The 19,038-nt window shown below is 41.0% G+C and overlaps 2 protein-coding genes and 1 long non-coding RNA gene across 11 annotated transcripts; 2 read left to right on the forward strand and 1 right to left on the reverse strand.

Annotated features, from left to right (window-relative positions):
* Positions 1 to 1,835: 1,835 nt before the first annotated feature.
* Positions 1,836 to 9,062, forward strand: cyhr1 (cysteine/histidine-rich 1). Its single transcript, XM_026999749.2, has 4 exons — positions 1,836 to 2,707; positions 5,665 to 5,903; positions 6,120 to 6,331; positions 6,960 to 9,062. Exons 1-4 carry the CDS (start codon positions 2,402 to 2,404, stop codon positions 7,349 to 7,351), a joined length of 1,149 nt encoding a protein of 382 aa, XP_026855550.1. The 5' UTR covers positions 1,836 to 2,401; the 3' UTR covers positions 7,352 to 9,062.
* On the reverse strand, positions 7,857 to 18,505 carry arpp21 (cAMP-regulated phosphoprotein, 21). Of its 9 annotated transcripts, XM_035528963.1 has the most exons (21): positions 17,896 to 18,057; positions 15,955 to 16,247; positions 15,795 to 15,839; positions 15,122 to 15,190; positions 14,807 to 14,924; positions 14,635 to 14,713; positions 14,499 to 14,558; positions 14,215 to 14,352; positions 14,033 to 14,132; positions 13,667 to 13,765; positions 13,522 to 13,553; positions 13,176 to 13,235; positions 12,850 to 13,013; positions 12,292 to 12,381; positions 12,039 to 12,190; positions 11,351 to 11,434; positions 11,152 to 11,206; positions 10,988 to 11,052; positions 10,815 to 10,899; positions 10,147 to 10,262; positions 7,857 to 10,060 (listed from the first exon to the last, which is right to left on the reverse strand). In XM_035528963.1, exons 2-21 carry the CDS (start codon positions 16,084 to 16,086, stop codon positions 9,851 to 9,853), a joined length of 1,953 nt encoding a protein of 650 aa, XP_035384856.1. In that variant the 5' UTR covers positions 16,087 to 16,247; positions 17,896 to 18,057; the 3' UTR covers positions 7,857 to 9,850. The 9 variants fall into 9 exon arrangements, with proteins under 9 accessions (XP_035384856.1, XP_026855548.2, XP_035384855.1 ...); XM_026999747.2 differs by having other exon boundaries at positions 10,988 to 11,206; XM_035528962.1 differs by having other exon boundaries at positions 11,152 to 11,434.
* On the forward strand, positions 9,947 to 11,792 carry LOC118241805. Its single transcript, XR_004776366.1, has 2 exons — positions 9,947 to 10,036; positions 11,370 to 11,792. It is a non-coding gene; the product is annotated as an uncharacterized LOC118241805 (long non-coding RNA).
* Positions 18,506 to 19,038: the final 533 nt, after the last annotated feature.

Consider the following 19,038-nt stretch of genomic DNA (forward strand, 5'->3'; position numbering starts at 1 on the left):
GAATTTGATAGAATTTTCCATTTGGATCATCTTATGTAGCTTGCGGGCATCCCATATAAGGTTGTACTAACGTCACACTTAACATTTAAAGCATGTTTTTGTGAAGAAACAGTCCATTCCTGACTCTCTCACTGGATATATTCTTCTGCTTTATAATTTCAGTACAGGTAAATTATAATCTTTCTTCATTTTCTTATTGCATTAACTGCATTAAAATACATACAAATTATTTAACTTTGAGATAATAATGCTTTGAGATACAGGTCTTTAGAGAGGACAATGATTAAGATCTTCTGATCTATTTCTGTCTTCCTTTAAAACAACTTGGGTATTCTCAGAACGTTTTTGCACATGGTCTAATCCCATGATTATACCTAGAGTTAAATGTCCACATAGAAAACTAAAATAAAAAATAAAAATAATAATAAATAAATAAAATAATAATAATAATAATATAATAGGCTATATATCATACTACTGGTAATACTTTCAAGTCCTGCTCTTAGATGGAAACTTTCTTTTTAATTATACAAATTTGTAGATTATCATTTATGAGCAGGGGTGGAATATCCTTCACTAAAATTTAAAAATATATATATATTTTTTTTAAAAAGCTCCTAAATGTCAGAAAACCAAACTCAAGTTCATACACCTCAACTACATCACCCTGGAATTAAAATATATATAGCAATGAACCATTTGCCCCATTTAGAGCTGCACTGGATTTAAGTAATCAGTAGTAACTAGGTCAAGTAATCACTAGTAACTAGGTCATAACTTAGTAATTTAAGTAATCAATAGTAACTAGGTCAAGTTTAAAATTATTTAGCTAGAGTCAGAGTAGCAAGCATAAATTAAGACCATATAATATTTTATCATATTTTATTCACAGTTGAACAGCAATGGCCCTTTATAACAGTAGTGTTAAATAAAACAATTTACTATCACCAGGTCAAATTCCTCATGCTTTTGACAACTAAAATGTTTTACGGTACATATATATTTAAAGCAACACACACAAGCAACTGTACTGTTAAGTGTTAACTGTTTCGGGATTAGGTTATTATTAACACTGAAAGGTCTGTCCTCCATTTAACCTAGGTGACAATTTGACAAAACATACAAATCATGCAAGATACAGGCTAGAGTGACAGTTTTCATGCCAGGCCCCTCTATCTTGTCATATTGTGTCTTTTTTCTGGCCATCCCAAAGGGCCACTCTCTTTCACTCAATGCACGCTTAGTGAATTAAAGGCAGTAAGATATTGAAGCCATGCTATTATAATGACCATAATACACTTTCCCATGTTAATCCATATGGTTTGGCAGAACTATATCCTAATGTAATATTACATATTATCAAGCAGGACAGACAGAGGAGAGACAGAGTAAATGAGTGAGAGAGACAGAGAGAAACTTTAACTTTTTGTCATCTTCTTCAGGCCTTACAGAAAAGCTGAGACTGTCAAAAACAGATGTTCAGTTGTATCAGCAACAGATGTTTTTCTAATATCAAGCTAGAAGGGAGACACTTGACGATGACGTTGCCATTTTGTCGCATATCGGGTGGTGGTCTATAGTCACCTTTAAGAAGCTGTCTCACTGACCCGCAGAAGGCCTGTGCGCCTGCGCGACGCATAACGCCCCAGTCATCTAACGAAACACAACATTTGCTGTAGCCAATCAGCGAAGACTGTCAGGAATGGCATATCAGCCATCACAAGTACTGGCAAAACACTCACTAATCAGCAAGTAAACGGATGCAAGATTGGCTATTGACGCATCCGGTTCTGAATAATCGTGGCTCGGATTGGTAGAAACAAGACGGGACAAGAAGACAGAGGGAGAGGAGGAGACAGACAGGAAAAAACAAAGATGGCAGTGTAGACCAAGGGGCGAACTATCGAGAAGACGCTGCAAAGAACTATCAACTTTCAGCCTTTCGGGCAAGACTGTAGTTTGTTGTAGTGGCTCGGTCCTGTTCGGAAGGTGGACCGGGCGCAAGGAGCCCAATTGGGTCGCAAAGAGCGGCTGTGTGCGTGCTGTCACGGCAGATAACGGCGTCAACAGCGCGCAGTCACTAACAACAGACTGTTGTTTTGTTAAGGCATCGCAAAGCTGTGTCTCACAACCTGCTAAAGCTAGGGAAAAAGCTACAAATATTGATCTAGAACTGTAGTGAAACGCCACATCTGCTCTTTGTACATATGCGGTTTACTTTCCTCAGAAGTGGTTCGATTTTTGTCAAGAAATACATATGAGTCGCAGCCTATTATTAAGAAATACTTTATACACAGTTGGTTTCATTGTTTGCTGCTTAGCAGTTCCGTTTTTGTAGTCTATCAGTTCAGACTGTTCCTGCGCTCCACACATCCTAGTGGCTCGTTTCAATCAAACACGGATGTCTTCGATGGAAGAGCGGGGGGAACTGGCAGTAGGGGCCGCCCCGGGATCCTCTTCGGCTGGGCTTGGCGTCGGACCAGTTGGGGGCGCCCTGGATGCTGGACCGGGGAGCGCTGGTCTGGCTGGTATTCAAGAAGAGCCTGGCGTACGGAGAGACGGTGCTGCTTCTGAGGCCGACGCAGACGCACCACCCAAGAAACGCGTGAGACTGCAGGAGGGAGAAGCCGGCAAACTCGAGGAGCGTTTGTATTCCGTGTTGTGCTGCACGGTATGCCTAGATTTGCCCAAAGCCTCAGTCTACCAGGTAATTAAACTACTACAGCATTATTATTATTTTTTTTACAAGCACAAGACCATTTACAGGTGTGCAGAGGTACATGGTAAATAACCCATGCGGAAGTGATGCGCGTAACAAACATTTAAGCCATCCACTAATAATTACTTTTTAAACTAGTCACACAGAGTATGTTCTAATATATTAGAAGGCTTCAAACAAACCTTGTTCGAACGTGATGTCCGCGTAAACAGACCCCCAAGACTATATAGGACATGTCTAGCTATAGCTATAATTAACTGTCATATTAGGGAATATATTTTGTTTATTGTGTGTATACTGGGTGACCAAAACAAGCATCTGGTAAGTGTATAGTAAAAAGCATGTCGCTTTCTCTAGCCACGCACATATCAAAGCCCAGAGCCACTAATTGCTAACTGTCGCTTTGTTCATTTTGTAGCATTTGAGTAGTAGCCTACTGACTGTAACTTTCTAATCTCTGGCTATGTGACTCTCGTGCCCAATCCGAGGATGTGACAGTGAGTTGACCAGCTGCTGGCCGTCAGGGACAAACGTGCCAATGAAGAGTCACATGCTTCTTTTAACCCAATCACCAGCGACTTCTTTCCTTAAGTACCCTTCCCCCAACAATGTTTCTGCTGTAGCCCTTCGAGGAACAACATCCTAAAGCAACTACCATGAAACACAAAGGTGCATAGTTTAAAAAAAAACAAAACAATTGCACACTTACCAATTATTATAGTCCTCATTTTTTCAAAGCAATTAATGTGTGTTCAATTGTGATTTACACACACCAACACAAACGCATGTTTAAAATGCTGAAATTGTACTGTAACTATCTTAACAGCAAAAAAGTTACATATCAACGTACACCACACATTGTACACCACACCAGGTTGTGACTGTAATATTTTTTAAGGATGGTAATAAGGTAATAAGTATAAATCCCAGAATTAAAGAGTAAAACAAAATGGCTGTCCTCATGCACTTGCTTTGTCTATTGGATCTTTAACTTCAATATTCGACAAGTCTGTGTGTGTGTGTGTGTGTGTGTGTGTGTGAGTGTGTAAAGAAAAAAACCTTTTAATGTGGGCTACACCGTGATTTTCAACTGCATTACTATAATAACTACCTGGTTACAAGATGATGATTAATGGTTCTTACTTAAGTATAGTAGTTCCAAAATATGTGCTGTTGTATTGTTATAAAATAATTCAAACATAGAAATTATATACTGCATTTTGTGTAAATAAAAATATACTTGGTTACTTATTCATCAGGTAATCCTCACCTGTTCATTTAATGAGGTATTCAAAACATTTTCTTAAAACAGCAACTTACCTAGTCAGACAGGTTGAAGACAAACCACTTTCAGTTGGTTGGTGTTTTAAACTACATTTGAATAAATTATTTTCCACCCATCTGGATTCAAGTGTCTAGTGGTTTAGTGTTTCAATTTAGTGTTTCAATTTAAAAAAAAGTGTTTAGTGTTTCAATAAAAAAAAATCTGCATAACAAATTCTAGAATGTAAAAATATATATTAAACTTGCAGTATGCAGGACAAAAATAAATCAGTGCTTGGGGTTCTGAGATAAAGGTTTGTAAATAATTCATTTTCTTATATACTTTCTAAAGCTCCTTAGTATAAGATGAGACAACGCATGCCAAACAGAGGTAATTCTCTATCATACTGTGTGTATGTGCATGTGCATATAGACCATTTTTATTAATGCGTGTTAGGTTCTCAGACTCTTAAAACTAGAAGCATGTGATTTGTCAGTGTGTAAGTACAGATTCACAATCCCAACGCAGTCAGTACAGAGTCATAATACCTACCCATTGTAGTGCTTTTGTCTTTATTAGATTGGCAGAACAAATTGATTAAATCATCTTAGGCTATTGCTATTGAGCCAAACAGTTCCACTATTATCAGCTAACCTAACAGTAGCCTAACCCCCAAGTTATCTATGCAAGCTGTAAGTGTCTTCTGAATCAAATCCATAAAACTGCTGAATGACATTTAATGGAAGGGAAACAAAATGCTACTTAACAAAAAGAGTAGATAATAGTAGTAGTGGTAGTAGTAATACTAGTAGTAATAGTAATACTACAAGTAATAATAGTAGTAGTAGTAGTAGTAGTAATACTAGTAATAGTAGTAGTAGTAGCAGTAGCAATAGTAGTAGTAATCGCAGCAGCAGTAGTAGTAAGAGTAGTAATAGTAATAGAAGTTGTAGTAGCAGTACCTTATGTAAGTCACTTCCCAAATTTTGAAGTAAAATATACTAGAGAGATCTGGTCAAGGTCCCAAATTTATGCTTACATAAGCACAAATATAACTTTGGTTCATCATTAAGATAAGAATGTGCTAATAACCTGTTACCTGTGTTTAACATTTGCAGGGCCATTGTACCTCAGTTCTCAGTAGACACTTTAAGGAGCTTGGAGGTTGTTTAGCAAAGTTCATTTTTAATATTCATTCATTTTCTTTTATCATGGAAAGAATAATTGAGAGCGTTGGAAAATCATGTTATTTTAAGTTAAACACTTTGCTGTGTAAACACTCTTCACAGCATTTTTAAAACGTTTTATTGTACTCTTTAAAGTTATGACTTATTCAGTGAAGCTCCTTATTAATTTGGGCACTGAGCATGTAAAATGGAAGCAGTTAATCATCCTTGTATGATTTACACAAACCCACAGAGCTCTTGGCAAGTACTATTCTATACCTTTCAGAGAGCTACTGCCTTTTAGATGAGGAAGTATCCTGTTGGAGCATTATGACAAATACTAGCCTGAGTCTATTCTAGGATTGTCTCCAACTAATTTTTTTGTTTGATTGTTTAACCAAGGGGCTTGATTTTCGACTAGAGTTTGACAACCTAGAATGGAAAATTGCTAGTCCATGCAGAGCCAGTGTACCAGTGAGCCCATTAATGACCTGTTTACCCTGTTTGTGTGGCAGTGTACAAATGGCCACTTGATGTGTGCGGGATGCTTCATCCACCTGCTAGCGGACGCGCGACTGAAGGAAGAGCAGGCCACATGTCCCAACTGTCGCTGTGAGATCAGTAAGAGTCTGTGCTGCAGGAATTTGGCAGTAGAAAAAGCAGTGAGTGAACTACCCTCAGACTGCAGCTACTGCCTCAAACAGTTTCCCCGCTCCAGCCTGGACCACCACCAGTCCGAGGAGTGCCAGGACAGGTGCATGCACATGCAGTGGAGATATCACCCCAAACAATCCTCTAGTTCATTTAGTTAGTCCTCTAATCCTTTAGTTAGTTTACATCCACCAGTTGCTCTAAATAATTTCTTTAAGAATAGAAACAGCATTGTAGTAACAAATACAATTCATGCGGTTACACCTCTAAAGTACAGCCTTTGTATTTTTCCTGACTGCTGCTTGTGCTCTTTGGACAGAGTGACACAATGTAAGTACAAGCGGATTGGTTGCCCCTGGCAGGGGCCGTTTCACGAGCTCAGCGCCCATGAGGTGGAGTGCAGCCACCCGTCCAAGACTGGTATCGAACTCATGGGCATACTGGATGAGATGGACCAGAGCCATCGTAGGGAGCTGCAGCTCTATAACAGCATCTTCAGTCTGCTCAGCTTTGAGAAGATCGGATTCACAGGTAGACGTCATGCACTGGAAACGCACAGTTAGTTACAGCATTTGGAGTTGGGCAAAGTGTGGAATTCCATTCACTTAATACAATAACCTTATTACATGCAATTTCCAGCTAATAATACAGTAGACATTACATGTGCTTTGGATTCAGAATTAAAGTTGTTGTCCTTTTTCAGAAAAAATGTAAACAAGTGATGAAAAGGATAAAAGTAAATAAGTGATCATGGCCAATGTTTTCAAACGGGTAACATCAGTGGACTACAGATTGACAAAGAATGTGAATCACAAGACTGGAGTTTCTGGTTAGAGAAGCGAGTCCTGCTGAAGTCCTTAGGAAACATATTAAAAATTTAAATTGCTTTGGAATAAGACCTGCTAAAGGGTTACAGTTCCTGTAATATGACCTAATCACATTGCAATAGGAGAATGCCTTCACTGTTGTCTGTAGCTGATGTTATTAGTTATTGGCCCTGCTGCAATAGAGTTGCTCCTCAACACTTCAGGCAGATTTGTTTGGAAAACCCCATATGCACCCATGGGAAACACATCCAAGCACATACATCCAAGTACACTATGCACACATTATTATGCTGCACAATCCATCCTGACCCCCATCTCCTCCCTGAGTACAGAGGTGCAGTTCCGGCCGTACCGCACAGATGACTTCATCACGCGCCTGTACTATGAGACGCCACGCTTCACCGTGCTCAACCAGACGTGGGTGCTGAAGGCACGAGTCAACGACTCAGAGCGCAACCCAAATCTATCGTGCAAGCGCACGCTCTCCTTCCAGCTCATCCTGAAGAGTAAGGTGAACTCGGCACTGGAGTGCTCCTTCTTGCTGCTCAAGGGTCCGTACGACGACGTTAAGATCAAGCCTGTGATTCAGCACCACGTCTTCTCCAATGACGCCAACGAGACAGAGTACGCGCCTCTTCCCATCAGCGACAGCGTGGAGTGCAACAAGCTGCTGGCCGCCAAGAACATCAACCTGCGCCTCTTCATATTCCAGATCCAGAAATAGAGAGGCTGGGCAAAGCAGCCAGAGAGGAGGAAGGGGGAGGAGCTGGTGAAAGGAGGCATGGAGGGGCGGAGTGAAGAGGGGGAAAGGGAGAGCCGGCGTCAACGAAGCACACATACCTCGACAAGAAGAAGGATGAGAGAGAGATCTTAATAGAAGTGATCCATCAGAGCTGCAGTAGTTTTTTTTGTTTGTGTGTGTGTGTGTGTGTGTGTGTGTGTGTGTGTGTGTGTGTGTGTGTGTGTGTGTGTGTGTGTGTGTGTGTGTGTGTGTGAAAAAGCGAAAGACAGATTATATGTGATTAATGGAAATGCTTTCATATCCTCTGTGGTCCAAAGTGAGTCTCTATTTCATCGGTGATCTGAACCAGCGCCACGCAGACCCACTGCTAGTTAAAATTATTGCAGGACAGGCCTGAATGGACACCAACATGGGGGCGTATGTATGGGCATGTGTGCACATGTGTGCATGGGGCTGTGTGCATGCATGTGTGTGTCATGGATGTGTGTGCATGCATGTATGTAATGTGTGTGAATGTGCAAGATAACCCTAATAGAGGCACTACGGATGAGCCAACTATCTCAGCACGAGTGTGTGCTTATGCGTGTAAACTTTCTTGCAACTGTGAGACAGAGATAGGTTTGTTGGAGGTATAATCCAGGATTAACTGGGTTTGTTTATTGTTGATCTGCCTATAATTTAGGCAGTGTTATTCAAGACATGCTGTGGTACTGTACATGTGTGTCCAGGCAGTGTTCCCTCCTGCTCAGAACCCTCCACTCAAGACTGACACACACACACACACACACACACACACACACACACACACAAAAGACTGACGCTCACACACGCGCGCACACCCACATGCTCGCAGGTGCAAACACGTACACACAAAAACAGTCAGCAGAAAAAAGACTGCACCTGCTTTAAATGTATTTTTATAAGTGAAGGCAGACATTTTACTTGAGGCAGCAGGTCAAATAGGCTAAGCAAAATGAATGCTGACCTCTAAACCTAAAGATGAGATTTTGCATGTTTTCAGTTTTCTTCTTGGTGCGTTCTCAGGAGCGCAGTTAGACCAGTAGCATTAGAGTCTTGTAATCTAACTTAAGTTTTACCTTTTTAACACGTTTATTTAAGAACCTGTGAAATGTACCTTTATATCTTCTTAGAGTTTGATTTGTCATTTCATATTTTTTCTCTTGCTCCTACAAGAACACACCCAACCCCCACACACAGAGTCCCATCTCTTAGTAGGGTGTTATAATGGCATCAGCTAGCCCATCTCTATTTTTAACCTTTTTTTTTTTAAACCTCCACTCATTACCACTGGCAACAGAGACTCTACTTACCATGGAAACAGACTGGACATATAACAAAACCTAACTGGGAACCACTGTTACTGCCCTTACCTACATACACTCAAAACATACATGCGCACACACGAGCGCGCACACATGAGCACACAGAACCAGGGAAGCAGAAGGCCAGGGTCGGTTTAATCAAATCCCAGTGAGGTTGAACTCAGCTGTAACTTATCAGTTTAGACATACTTGAATTCTTGTAGGAGAAAAAGACGTTGGAGCTGATCTAGACTGTGCTTTTGGAATCAAGGAGTCTAGTTTGAACCCGTTTCTGTTTTTAAAAGCTTTTAATTCTCACATTACACTCTTGCTGTATTTGTGCCTTTCTATTAAAGCTCATCTAAACTGAAGACATTGGAGTCTGGCTGTGCTGGTTTGACAGACAGTGTGAAATTACTTTACTTCTAATCCAGTTACATAAAGATTTGTGTGAATTATGTTTACTTACAAAATTCCAAATCATGAACTCACTCTTCTTGAGCTTGCTCACACTGTGGGGATATATAAAATTGTGAGAGCAGAAAAGGAGGTAAAGCATACACAACGCACCTCCCCAAGAGCACTCGATGTATTTACTGGCATTTCTGAAGAAATGTAAGCACTTTCAAGATTATTTGGGAAATGCCAGAGGCATACCTCAGAAATTGTTTGATAAAATGTACCTCACTATTCCTTGAGGTTCTTCCTTGGAAATTGGATTCCATATGCCCCCAGATTTACTGCTGATTTCCATTTCCTCATATACAGACAAAATGTAGCTGACTTGCACATCTATAATACTATCAAAAGAGGACTGTTTACTGCACAAAATAGCCTGTAAATGGAAAATAGATGTAGGGGCAACAAACAATTATGTAATGGCTGTGTAATAACTTTTTTTATTATATTACGTTAAAACATTGTAAAATAAAAAAAAAAAACAGCAACGGTAAACGTACAATATACAGCAACAGTGGCACAAAATTATAGAATTTTTGTACTACAGCAGTGCATGTCTCAAATAAAATGGCACTCAATACATAGAAAAAAACTGGACGTGTCAAGGCTGTGGTGCTGGTATGAACCCAGGCAGGTGTGTTGGGCTACTGTGTGGTAAGTAACTCAATAGTGCGTTAGTGTGTGTGTGTGTGTGTGTGTGCTAGTACCAACATTGGTTCTGGCTTCTAATGCATGTATTTCTGCAGCTGCTTGACTGACAGGTAACTCCTAGTATACTGACAGTTGGAGGAGGGGAAGAAGGCAGAGGGTGGCAGAACACTGATCTTCCAGTTGGGGGCGCTGCATTCTGAGCCTGCCCACTGTACCGGGATACAAGTGCAGACGGGTAGGACTGGAGCTGTGGCTCCATCTTGGAAAAAATAAGACAACACAGTCACCACATGAAATGTTTTATGTAATTACACTTGTTCAGTTGTATGTGTGCTCTGTCATCACCTGATAGGAAGATGTAGGTGGATAAGAGCCCATGATGCTTTGCTGTGTTTGCGGTAGCACCTGAGGTCCCACCATGCTTGGGAAAGCTTGCTGATTGGCTATGAGACCACCATATCCTAGAAGTAGACAAAAGTTTTACATTTTGTTGGTGAGATGTATGGATATATTTTTGCTTTAGTCAAAGATAATGTAGTCACTAAAGCAAGTACTTGGCATTCGAGGTGCAGCCCTTGTGCTCTACTGCTCTCCGGTGGTTAGTGTTGTTCTTGTACTAGTATGCCTAATTCACCTTTAAATAAACACATCAACTCATTCCTAAAGCCTTCATAGACCAAAAAGATGCATCTACTTTATCATTTTAACATTTAAAATAGGGCTTTCTTTTCTTTTTTCTTTTTTTTTTTTTTTGTGTTGGGTCTCTTTTTTTATTAAATAAACTTGCAATTAGTTTCACTGATTGGGACAACTGTTCCATTTCCTCTCATTTATCTCTGTGCAGTGCTTTAGCTGCACTAAACAGCCAGCTCACAGTGAGCCTCTAAGCTTCTCTCTCATAATGCATTCACTCAACTGCAGCTCAATGGCTACTGTAAGATACACTCTTTTTCCACCCTAAAAAGGTGTACCTACATATTATTTGGAGTATCAAGAAGCAACTGTCCACGTACCTGTCTGTGTGCTGTAACCAGCTGGCCCACACTGTTGTGTGTGGGATGTGTTGGGGCATTGACCTGGGTAGCTATATATCGAGGCCTCAAAGAAAGAGCAACACAAAAATAACACTCGATATATGGCACGGCCTGGGGGAACGTGTTACAACGCAGTCAGCTATAATGATTACCTGAGCGCTCTGCTGGCCACAGGTTTGCGTGGGCAGGACTGCCATTTCTGAGCTTATATAGCTGTCTGCAGAAAAGGGTGGAGCATAATTGTGCTCAGGTTGTGCATAGTTGTGAGAGGGTGCTGCCCTATGCAAGCAGTAGGTGGGCACATCTGATAAATCACCTGAAGACTGGCGATTCAGTGTCATGTGACTAAACTGAGATGAAAGATCCTCCCTCTGTGGAGAGAACAACAAACTTTGCTCTAGGTCTTTTTTGCATTGTACATCATCAGTGATACATTTATACAGTGATACATCATACACAAATATGTAAAACCGATTATTATGAAAAGCCTTAGAAACAATTTTATGCATACTTACACTCTGTTCTGGTGGGTAGAGCTGCGAGGAGGAGACGGTTATCGCCTGCTGAGGTGGAAGGTATGTCACAGAGGAGTACTGAACCTGAGAAAGAGTTCAAACCGCTGACCAGCAAGTCTTCAACTGGGATCACCAGTGTAAAAGCTTTGGCGGCCTATCCTCTATTTGTTTACCTGTTTACTTCATTTCTCTGGCTGCATTAACAATAAAGCTTGGAGACTGAAAAAAAAATGTGTTCATTCTTTTTCATTATAATAGACCTTTTTTTTTTTTTGCCATTTGTACATTTTAACTAAGGGAGACAACTTCTCATCCTGAAGTCCCAATGTGACATGACTTAGAATTCACTGCTGTCTCAGTTTGTGACACAAAATGTCATATGAAATGTTAACCAAATTGCTATTGATTAGGAATTGGATATGACATTCAGGTGAAATGGCTAGAATGCTCTTTTAGGTATTACCTTCTGAACTGATGTATGACCACATACTAAGGGAGAGATAACAGTCAAGCCTGAATCCAGAGTTCTGATATTGGAGCAGATGGTGTAGAGCAAATGCAAAATTGTTAATCTATTCAACAGTCACACTGTTTACATTACCTGACTGCCAGAAACAAGTTTTTCTCTACCACCTTGTATACTGTTTTCTTGTTAATGATTGTGATCTCCTTGAGAAGCTCCTCCTACCTGTGGAAGAGAGTGGCTCGCCATTGGCAGCTGTTGATGGGGAGTGGGAGGAGCCTGGGACTGCATTGTGTTTAGCTGATGGGTCACTGGTTGCTGACTCCCTGGAGGATTGTAGACGGCTGGAGATCCATCAGGATTCAGATATGGCTGTCCTAAAATAACAGGCACACATATATACAATGTATACAACTTTGATCAGAGTACATGTAATGTTTATATATGCTTGCATGTCTGTATGCAAGAGAGTATTTACCGGTGTGTGGGTTCAGTAAAATACTCCCAGGAAGTATGGATGACTCTACAGGCACCAGAATGTATGCAGAGCTGTTATTGGGCAGAGGCTCTGGCATGAGAGACAGGCCAAAAAGACCAAAAGACCACAGTGGATCAGCCACTCTCTGTGCTATAGCATACAATTTGCCTCACATTATGAACCTGAACTAATTCACCTTTAAAAGCGCTGCTTAGGAAATTTGTCATTTGGTGATCCAGATTCAATTTACTGCATGGATTTATGATAGTCTTGATGTGTAAATATCTGATTTTTCAGAAATCTTAAATTCCATTTTAAAAAGGGAGTCTAGACATAATATTGACTTAATGTTACAACAATTGGACAATTTATGCTGGTTCAATATACAACTTCCGAGTATTGCCAAAAGAATATTCATGGCCGGTTAGGTAGTATATATGCAGCATGACAAAGTAGTAATGCTATTTTGTTTGTTTATTTGTTTTACTTTTTTGCGTTTGGTGTTCCGGCTAGCCTAAACCAAAAGGCATTTTGGGTAGGGTAGTGCACTTCTCATACCTGCTTTGCAGAAGCTGTCAGAGTGTGAGTGTGTGGTTTTGGAGGTCCAGGTGGAGCCCTCTGAGTCTGTGCTGCTCCAGGGTCGGGGCTCACTCCAGGCACACTCCAGCTCTACACTGCTCTGTCTGCTGCTGGACAGATGTCCAGAACCCTCTCTGCTAGCCCTGCAGACAGGTCAACAAAGGTGAGGCACTAAGATGCTTTCTTTCTTGTTACCATGAAAATATAGCAGTTAAAATAAACCTGTTGACACCTGTCGTGTTCAACTGTAACCAATTGCTCCTGACCTCAGCGAAGTTGTGTCTCCACAATACTACCATACAAACCTAAAGAGCTGTCTCTTCCTTTGTGTCTCATTGTGTATACTGCTACATTCCTCTGGACCTCTGCATACAGAGAGAGAGAGAGAGAGAGAGAGAGAGAAAGAGAGAGAGAGAGAGAGAGAGCTAGCACTGGATGTACTTTTAGTGATTTAATGCACTTATAAGATTTTGTCCAATTAGTCTCATTGTTCTGTAAATACTGGAGCAATACTGCATTTGATGATGTAACACTGTGCAAACACATTTACAAATAAGAACATATCGATGGTAACAGACATGTTTATAGCAGTTTACATCTACCTCTGTCTAAGGCTAATAGTATGCACTGGTGATACCAAGCAATGCTTACCTGGTCTCAATATAAACACTCTGAGTAGGGCACTGCAAGGGACATAGAGGAAGATAGGCACTTTAAATTTGGTGTTCATGTGAGAGAGAAAGAGAGCATGTGTGTATTTTAAAGTAAGGAGATTATTTAATATTGTGCGACTCACGTCCTGGGAGAAGATGCGGTCTCTTACTCGTTGATACTCCTCCTCTCTCTCCTCAATAGACTTACTCTTCTTTTGCTCCTTCAGCAGTGATGCTCTCTGCTACAAAATACACCAAAATTCACAAATGTACACAGAGGCAACCACAAATGTTTTCATCTTAGAGAATACATTTACAGAACCTTACTGAAGCTTCTCTTAAGTACCAACTTAATACTGTTGGTATTGATGGTGTGTATGTGCGTGTGTGTGAGTGTGTGTGTGTGTGTGTGTGTGTGTGTGTGTGAGAGTGAGTGTGAGTGTGTGTGTGTGTGTGTGTGTGTGTGTGTGTGTGTGTGTGAGTGTGAGTGTGTGTGTGTGTGTGTGTACCTGGGTCTCCTCTTTCTCCAGACTGCTCTCTCTCTTTAGTATTGACTTTCTTTCCTCAGTCTTCTCCTCCTGAGCATGCTCAGCAAACCGCTGCTCTGGTCTTCACACAAACATGCACATCATCAGACACACACACCTTCCCTTACAAACACAGTGGCAAACACACCCCAATATCCACATACATCCTAGAGTTGCTGGTTTTGTTGATGATGACAGCTTTTCCACTGTGATCCACATTGTGTTCCAGTCCAAAATACGCCGCAACTCTATGAACCAACATCCTATGATAGGAGGACATCTGAGGAAACTTCCTATAAGAGCTGCAACAGAAGACATCAGTTCACTTTTTAAAACTGGACTGAATGACTAACACACACACATATACATACATACATACACACACACACACACACACACACACACACACATATATATGAGAGCGTGTGGGATTGAGTGTGTGTCTTACCAGTTGTCCATCATAAAGTCAATCATATCTTGCTCCAGTTTGAGCAACATCAGTCTGTCTCTGCAAGCCAAAATAAAACAGGTCAGCACATACAGATGAGAGAGCACAATAAATGATCAGTGCACATATTCTTTACCTGGGACTGCTCTTCAGAGTAGTGATCAGAAAGTCTTCTAGATCAATGCCTGTTGAGTCTGTGTACTCGAGACTTAATTCTAAAACACATACAAATACAAATAAATTCCATACATTTGAAAGAACTCACATCCACATGAATGGAACACATCCCATCCATCCACAGTAATGACCTTTGGATAAACTTGCTTTCTTCACTCTGCTACACCCATTTCTTCTGCCCTGTTCCTCCTCTTCACACTCTGAACTGATTGCATTGTCTCCTGTTGGTGTACCTGTTTCCTCGAAGCCCTGTATAGCACAAAGAGACATGCAGTGCTTTCACTCACTCCAGCCAGAGGCCCCCTGTTGCTATGCCTCCAAGTCCTTTGATCACACACACCCCACAAAAGTAAAGGCAGAATGTTTTTGTGTGGAAGACTGAAGGGCAGAGTGAGAGAGATATAGAAAGAGAGGGAAAGAAAAAGACATTGCATGATTATTCTTACCTTGTTGCTTGATTCAGCAGGTAAAGACTCATCACACACAGCTACACTTCTAATTAACTTCCCCTTAGACTGAAACACAACATTGGAGTTACTACTCAGCATACATTACAGACTCAATCCATTCCACATAGCCCACACACTCAAACACTACATCACAGATTGTGGAAGAGAAAAAGGCCTGTTGAAGGAACAACATTAGTGCTTTATTTGTATTACATATTACATTATAAATACAAATTTGTACAAATTTATCATATATGTATCAGTATAGTACTAATCACTATTTACTTTTTATTTCAGTGCTCTGTTCTGCACTTGCAGTCCTGCAGAACACAGCACTACACAGTTTAGTATTATCTCTTTACCAGCTCACTTAATTCAACTCATCAGCTATTTAACAAATTCTCATGAATTGGAAATTATGTGTGAGGACAGAATGCCAAGGTCCTTCTCCAAGTACATTGCATATGGCTGTGTTATATCAAAACACACTGTCTTATGCAATTGTATTGTCTTGTATTGTCTTACGCTTGTGTAATTAAGTTTTCTGGTCACTGGAAATGACCTCTTTTATGAAAACACATCTATACACTATTACACATGCAATATTCACACTGGTATTTGAGGACCTCTGGCACACAATGGCACACGTGTCTCTACAAGCAGCATCTACCTTCTGTTTCTTTCTAGGTTGTTCCTGGTTAGCATCTGTCTTCTGCTGTTCAGGAGAAGAGAAAAAGAATTAACTAGTGTTGAAGAGGTGATAGAAAAGGCAATAGAAGAGGAACGAAAAAGATTAGGAGACAGATGAGCATGAGACAGTGTCTCCTCACCTGCTGCTCCACCCAGCTGTTGCCATGGCATTCCTCATCCTTTGTTGCCATGGTGCAGCAAGTGGGTAGCTCTTCCCTATCTGCGATGGACTCTGGGGAGTTCTTTTTCTCTTCAGTTTTGATGTCAGACATCTTGACACTCAGAGGTTCATACGCAGTAGAAGTCCCAGGTCAGTAAACTCCTATATCCCATGACCAGAGGAGACACTTAGACTAATCAGCAGCTCTGTGTGCTCTTCTTCATCCTCCTGTCAACAGATGTATAGACACACACTCTCCTTCCTCCAGCAGGACTGTGGGAAAAGGACATCTGGTTTGTGCCATCAATAAATGAACATTCATACCAAATGATGTTCATCACCATAGCAGATGTGACTGCATTAGGAGCTTTGAGACATTAAGAGAGAAGTGAAGTGGCATGTTACAGCATGAACTCAAAGCAATTGTTCAAAATTTGGCTTGACGTTCACTGACGATAGATAAATCGATAGCTAGATAGATAGCTAGATAGCTAGATAGATAGATAGATACTGCTGCATTTCAAAACCAGATGGTACATATAAATGTGCTTTGATTAGTAATGTGTAACAGTTGAAAGTTCATACCAAAGACAAATGCATTTCTAACATTAAAGATGAATTATTTTTATGCTGGCTTTATCACATTTAATTTACAATATACTTATGTATATATTTGGCATCAAGTATTGGAAATCAGATGTACGTGCCAGCTATAAACCCATGCAGAGAATGTGCACGCGGTGACCTCTTTTGATGTCATCACTTATGCCTGTGGCAGGAGATGTCTCGTCCTTGTGGCTGACCAGCAAGACCACCAACCCCCACCCCACTACACTCCCTCCCTCCCCCGACTACCTTTAAGCTCCGTGTTCTCTTAGCTTCACAAAGTCTCTCAAGCAGAGCATGCCATCACAGGCAGGATCTTATCTGAGTATGGGAACAGGTGTCACAGGGTACAAAACTGTTTTCACGACGGAGATATAACCTGAGATATAAGACCTGGCGGCAGAGCAGCACTGTTCAAACTGGAGAAGATTACAAGTACGGCCACAGCACGAACGCTCGCACGTTCACACACGTTGTAGCGTGTTTCAAGGATAGGTCAATGGTCTGGTCTAACGACTCGTCCATACGCAAGGTTGGAGATGTACCGAATGGATAGGTCTGCATTTCGCCCACCGGATAACATTCCAGACACAGGCTGGCACGCGCTATATTTGGACCGACAAGCTCCCTGCTCTGACTTTAGGCTAGTATCACCACATAAGCGGCGCTCTGACGCACGCAGGGCCGGAGCAGCTGCAGTTTCTAAAAAGAAACCTAAAGCTCGTGGCAGTGTCTGCCGTGCTGCGCGCTGTCACGACCAATGGCGCAAGACTTAACCAATGTAATTGAGCTTTTGTGAACCTGCAGAAATTAGTTGTAAAGGTGGTTGTCATCATCGATGCATCTACAAAGTTAAATGCAACAACCAACAAATGAAGCAAGAAATATTCAGTACACGCCAACAATAAATATGCTCCACAAAAGCACATACATTTGTTAAACAGTGAAAGACAAGATGTCACAGACTCTGTAAGACGCTGTGCTGGCCGCACTATGAATAATAATAATAATAATAATAATAATAATAATAATAATAATAATAATAATAATAATAATTTATATAGCACCTTTCACAGACTCAAAATCTCTTTGCAATATAAAGTGTTGCGTAAAGGAGCAGTAAGTGATGCTTGTACCCAAATATTAACGCACAGAATACTTTAACACACACAATATAACAGAGGAAAAACACTGCTCGCATTTGTCTAGTTTGAGCAATATATTCTACCATTTAAACTAATCCAGTCGAAAAAATATAATCGGATCAAGCAGGGACACGTAATCAATTAGGAATCTGTGAGACATTCACACTTACCTTCGCACAAAACCGTCGTAAAGAAAAAGTCGGTCGAACCCGTTAGAAAAGGTATTATCAATAGCAAAGTAAGAGGCTGCCGTAGCTGGCAGCCTGCGAAACGGACTTATTTGTACCCCTCCTGTTTCTGACAGGCGCACGGGTGCTTTGACTTTGGCTACCCAGCGCCTTCCAACACAAGGTAATAAATATACATCAGCATGCGCTCGCTCCGGCTCCCAACCGTGGCGCGCACATATAATCACACAGACACGCGCGCGTGGTATGTGGGGGGTGGGGGGGGGGGGGGGGGGGGGGGGGGGGGGGACATGCGCAGGCTAATGCACCTGTCAAACAAAAGGAAATGCAAGAGGAAAAGCAGAAAAGTGATAAATAACCAGCAAACAATGCTTTTTAGTTCACGCCTCGAGAAAACCGTTCCCACAGAACTAAGCTGTAGACGGTACAGTTATGAAAACGATCAGAGGTCTATTTATCCTAAAGCATGTGCCATACACCTACGGGTATTATCACATAGAAAATTAGTTACATTGCAAATGTACCTTAAACACACATTGTGAACCTGATCAAGCAAACAGGGGAATGCCACCAAAACCACAAGAACACCTGTTAGACGATCAGTTGCATGCAGCGCTCCCCTCAGCCCTCTAGTGCGCTGACTGCAGCATGCGCTGCTTGTGTACATACTCTGACGCGGCGCTGCCAAAAGAAAAGCATGAACACATTTGAGTAGTGGCGGTCATCATAACCTCAGTGTGTCAGATGCTTAGTGAGCTGATTACCTGATTAATCAAACAAAAATTAAAAATCTGGTGAAGTTTACCCACGCACACTACTGATCCTCCAAGCCACGCCAAGTTGATTGCAGAATACTTAACAAATTCTTTCTTGTTCGTTCTTGTGCTGCCTGAACACTGTATACTATATTTGTATGTGCAGGTTTGTATGTGTACTGCTAGTGCTACTGCAGTGAGGAAAAATGAAAAAGCCAAATCTTACACAAAATCATGACTTATCAACTAATGTAATTAGAAAAATCTATCCATGTAAAAAAAAAAAAAAAAGCCAGTCATTTGAAAAGTGTTATGCAGGGTTTGTAAATTCCACTTTAAGGTTTTCAGCCTTAAGATTAGGTTCACATTT

This window comes from Electrophorus electricus, chromosome 8, assembly GCF_013358815.1.
Source record: "Electrophorus electricus isolate fEleEle1 chromosome 8, fEleEle1.pri, whole genome shotgun sequence".
In the NCBI taxonomy this organism is placed as follows: domain Eukaryota; kingdom Metazoa; phylum Chordata; class Actinopteri; order Gymnotiformes; family Gymnotidae; genus Electrophorus; species Electrophorus electricus.

Bases quoted from the DNA above. Each gene is read 5' to 3' on its own strand.
- cyhr1 (XM_026999749.2), top strand. From the start codon at position 2,402: ATGTCTTCGATGGAAGAGCGGGGGGAACTGGCAGTAGGGGCCGCCCCG. The intron at 2,708-5,664 runs GTAATTAAACTA...TTTGTGTGGCAG, and splicing joins CCAAAGCCTCAGTCTACCAG to TGTACAAATGGCCACTTGAT. The intron at 5,904-6,119 runs GTGCATGCACAT...CTCTTTGGACAG, and splicing joins TCCGAGGAGTGCCAGGACAG to AGTGACACAATGTAAGTACA.
- arpp21 (XM_026999743.2), bottom strand. From the start codon at position 16,086: ATGTCTGACATCAAAACTGAAGAGAAAAAGAACTCCCCAGAGTCCATC. The intron at 14,133-14,214 runs GTATGTGGATAT...GTTTGTGTGAAG, and splicing joins AAAACCAGCAACTCTAGGAT to ACCAGAGCAGCGGTTTGCTG. The intron at 12,382-12,849 runs GTATGAGAAGTG...CTCTCATGCCAG, and splicing joins TGACAGCTTCTGCAAAGCAG to AGCCTCTGCCCAATAACAGC.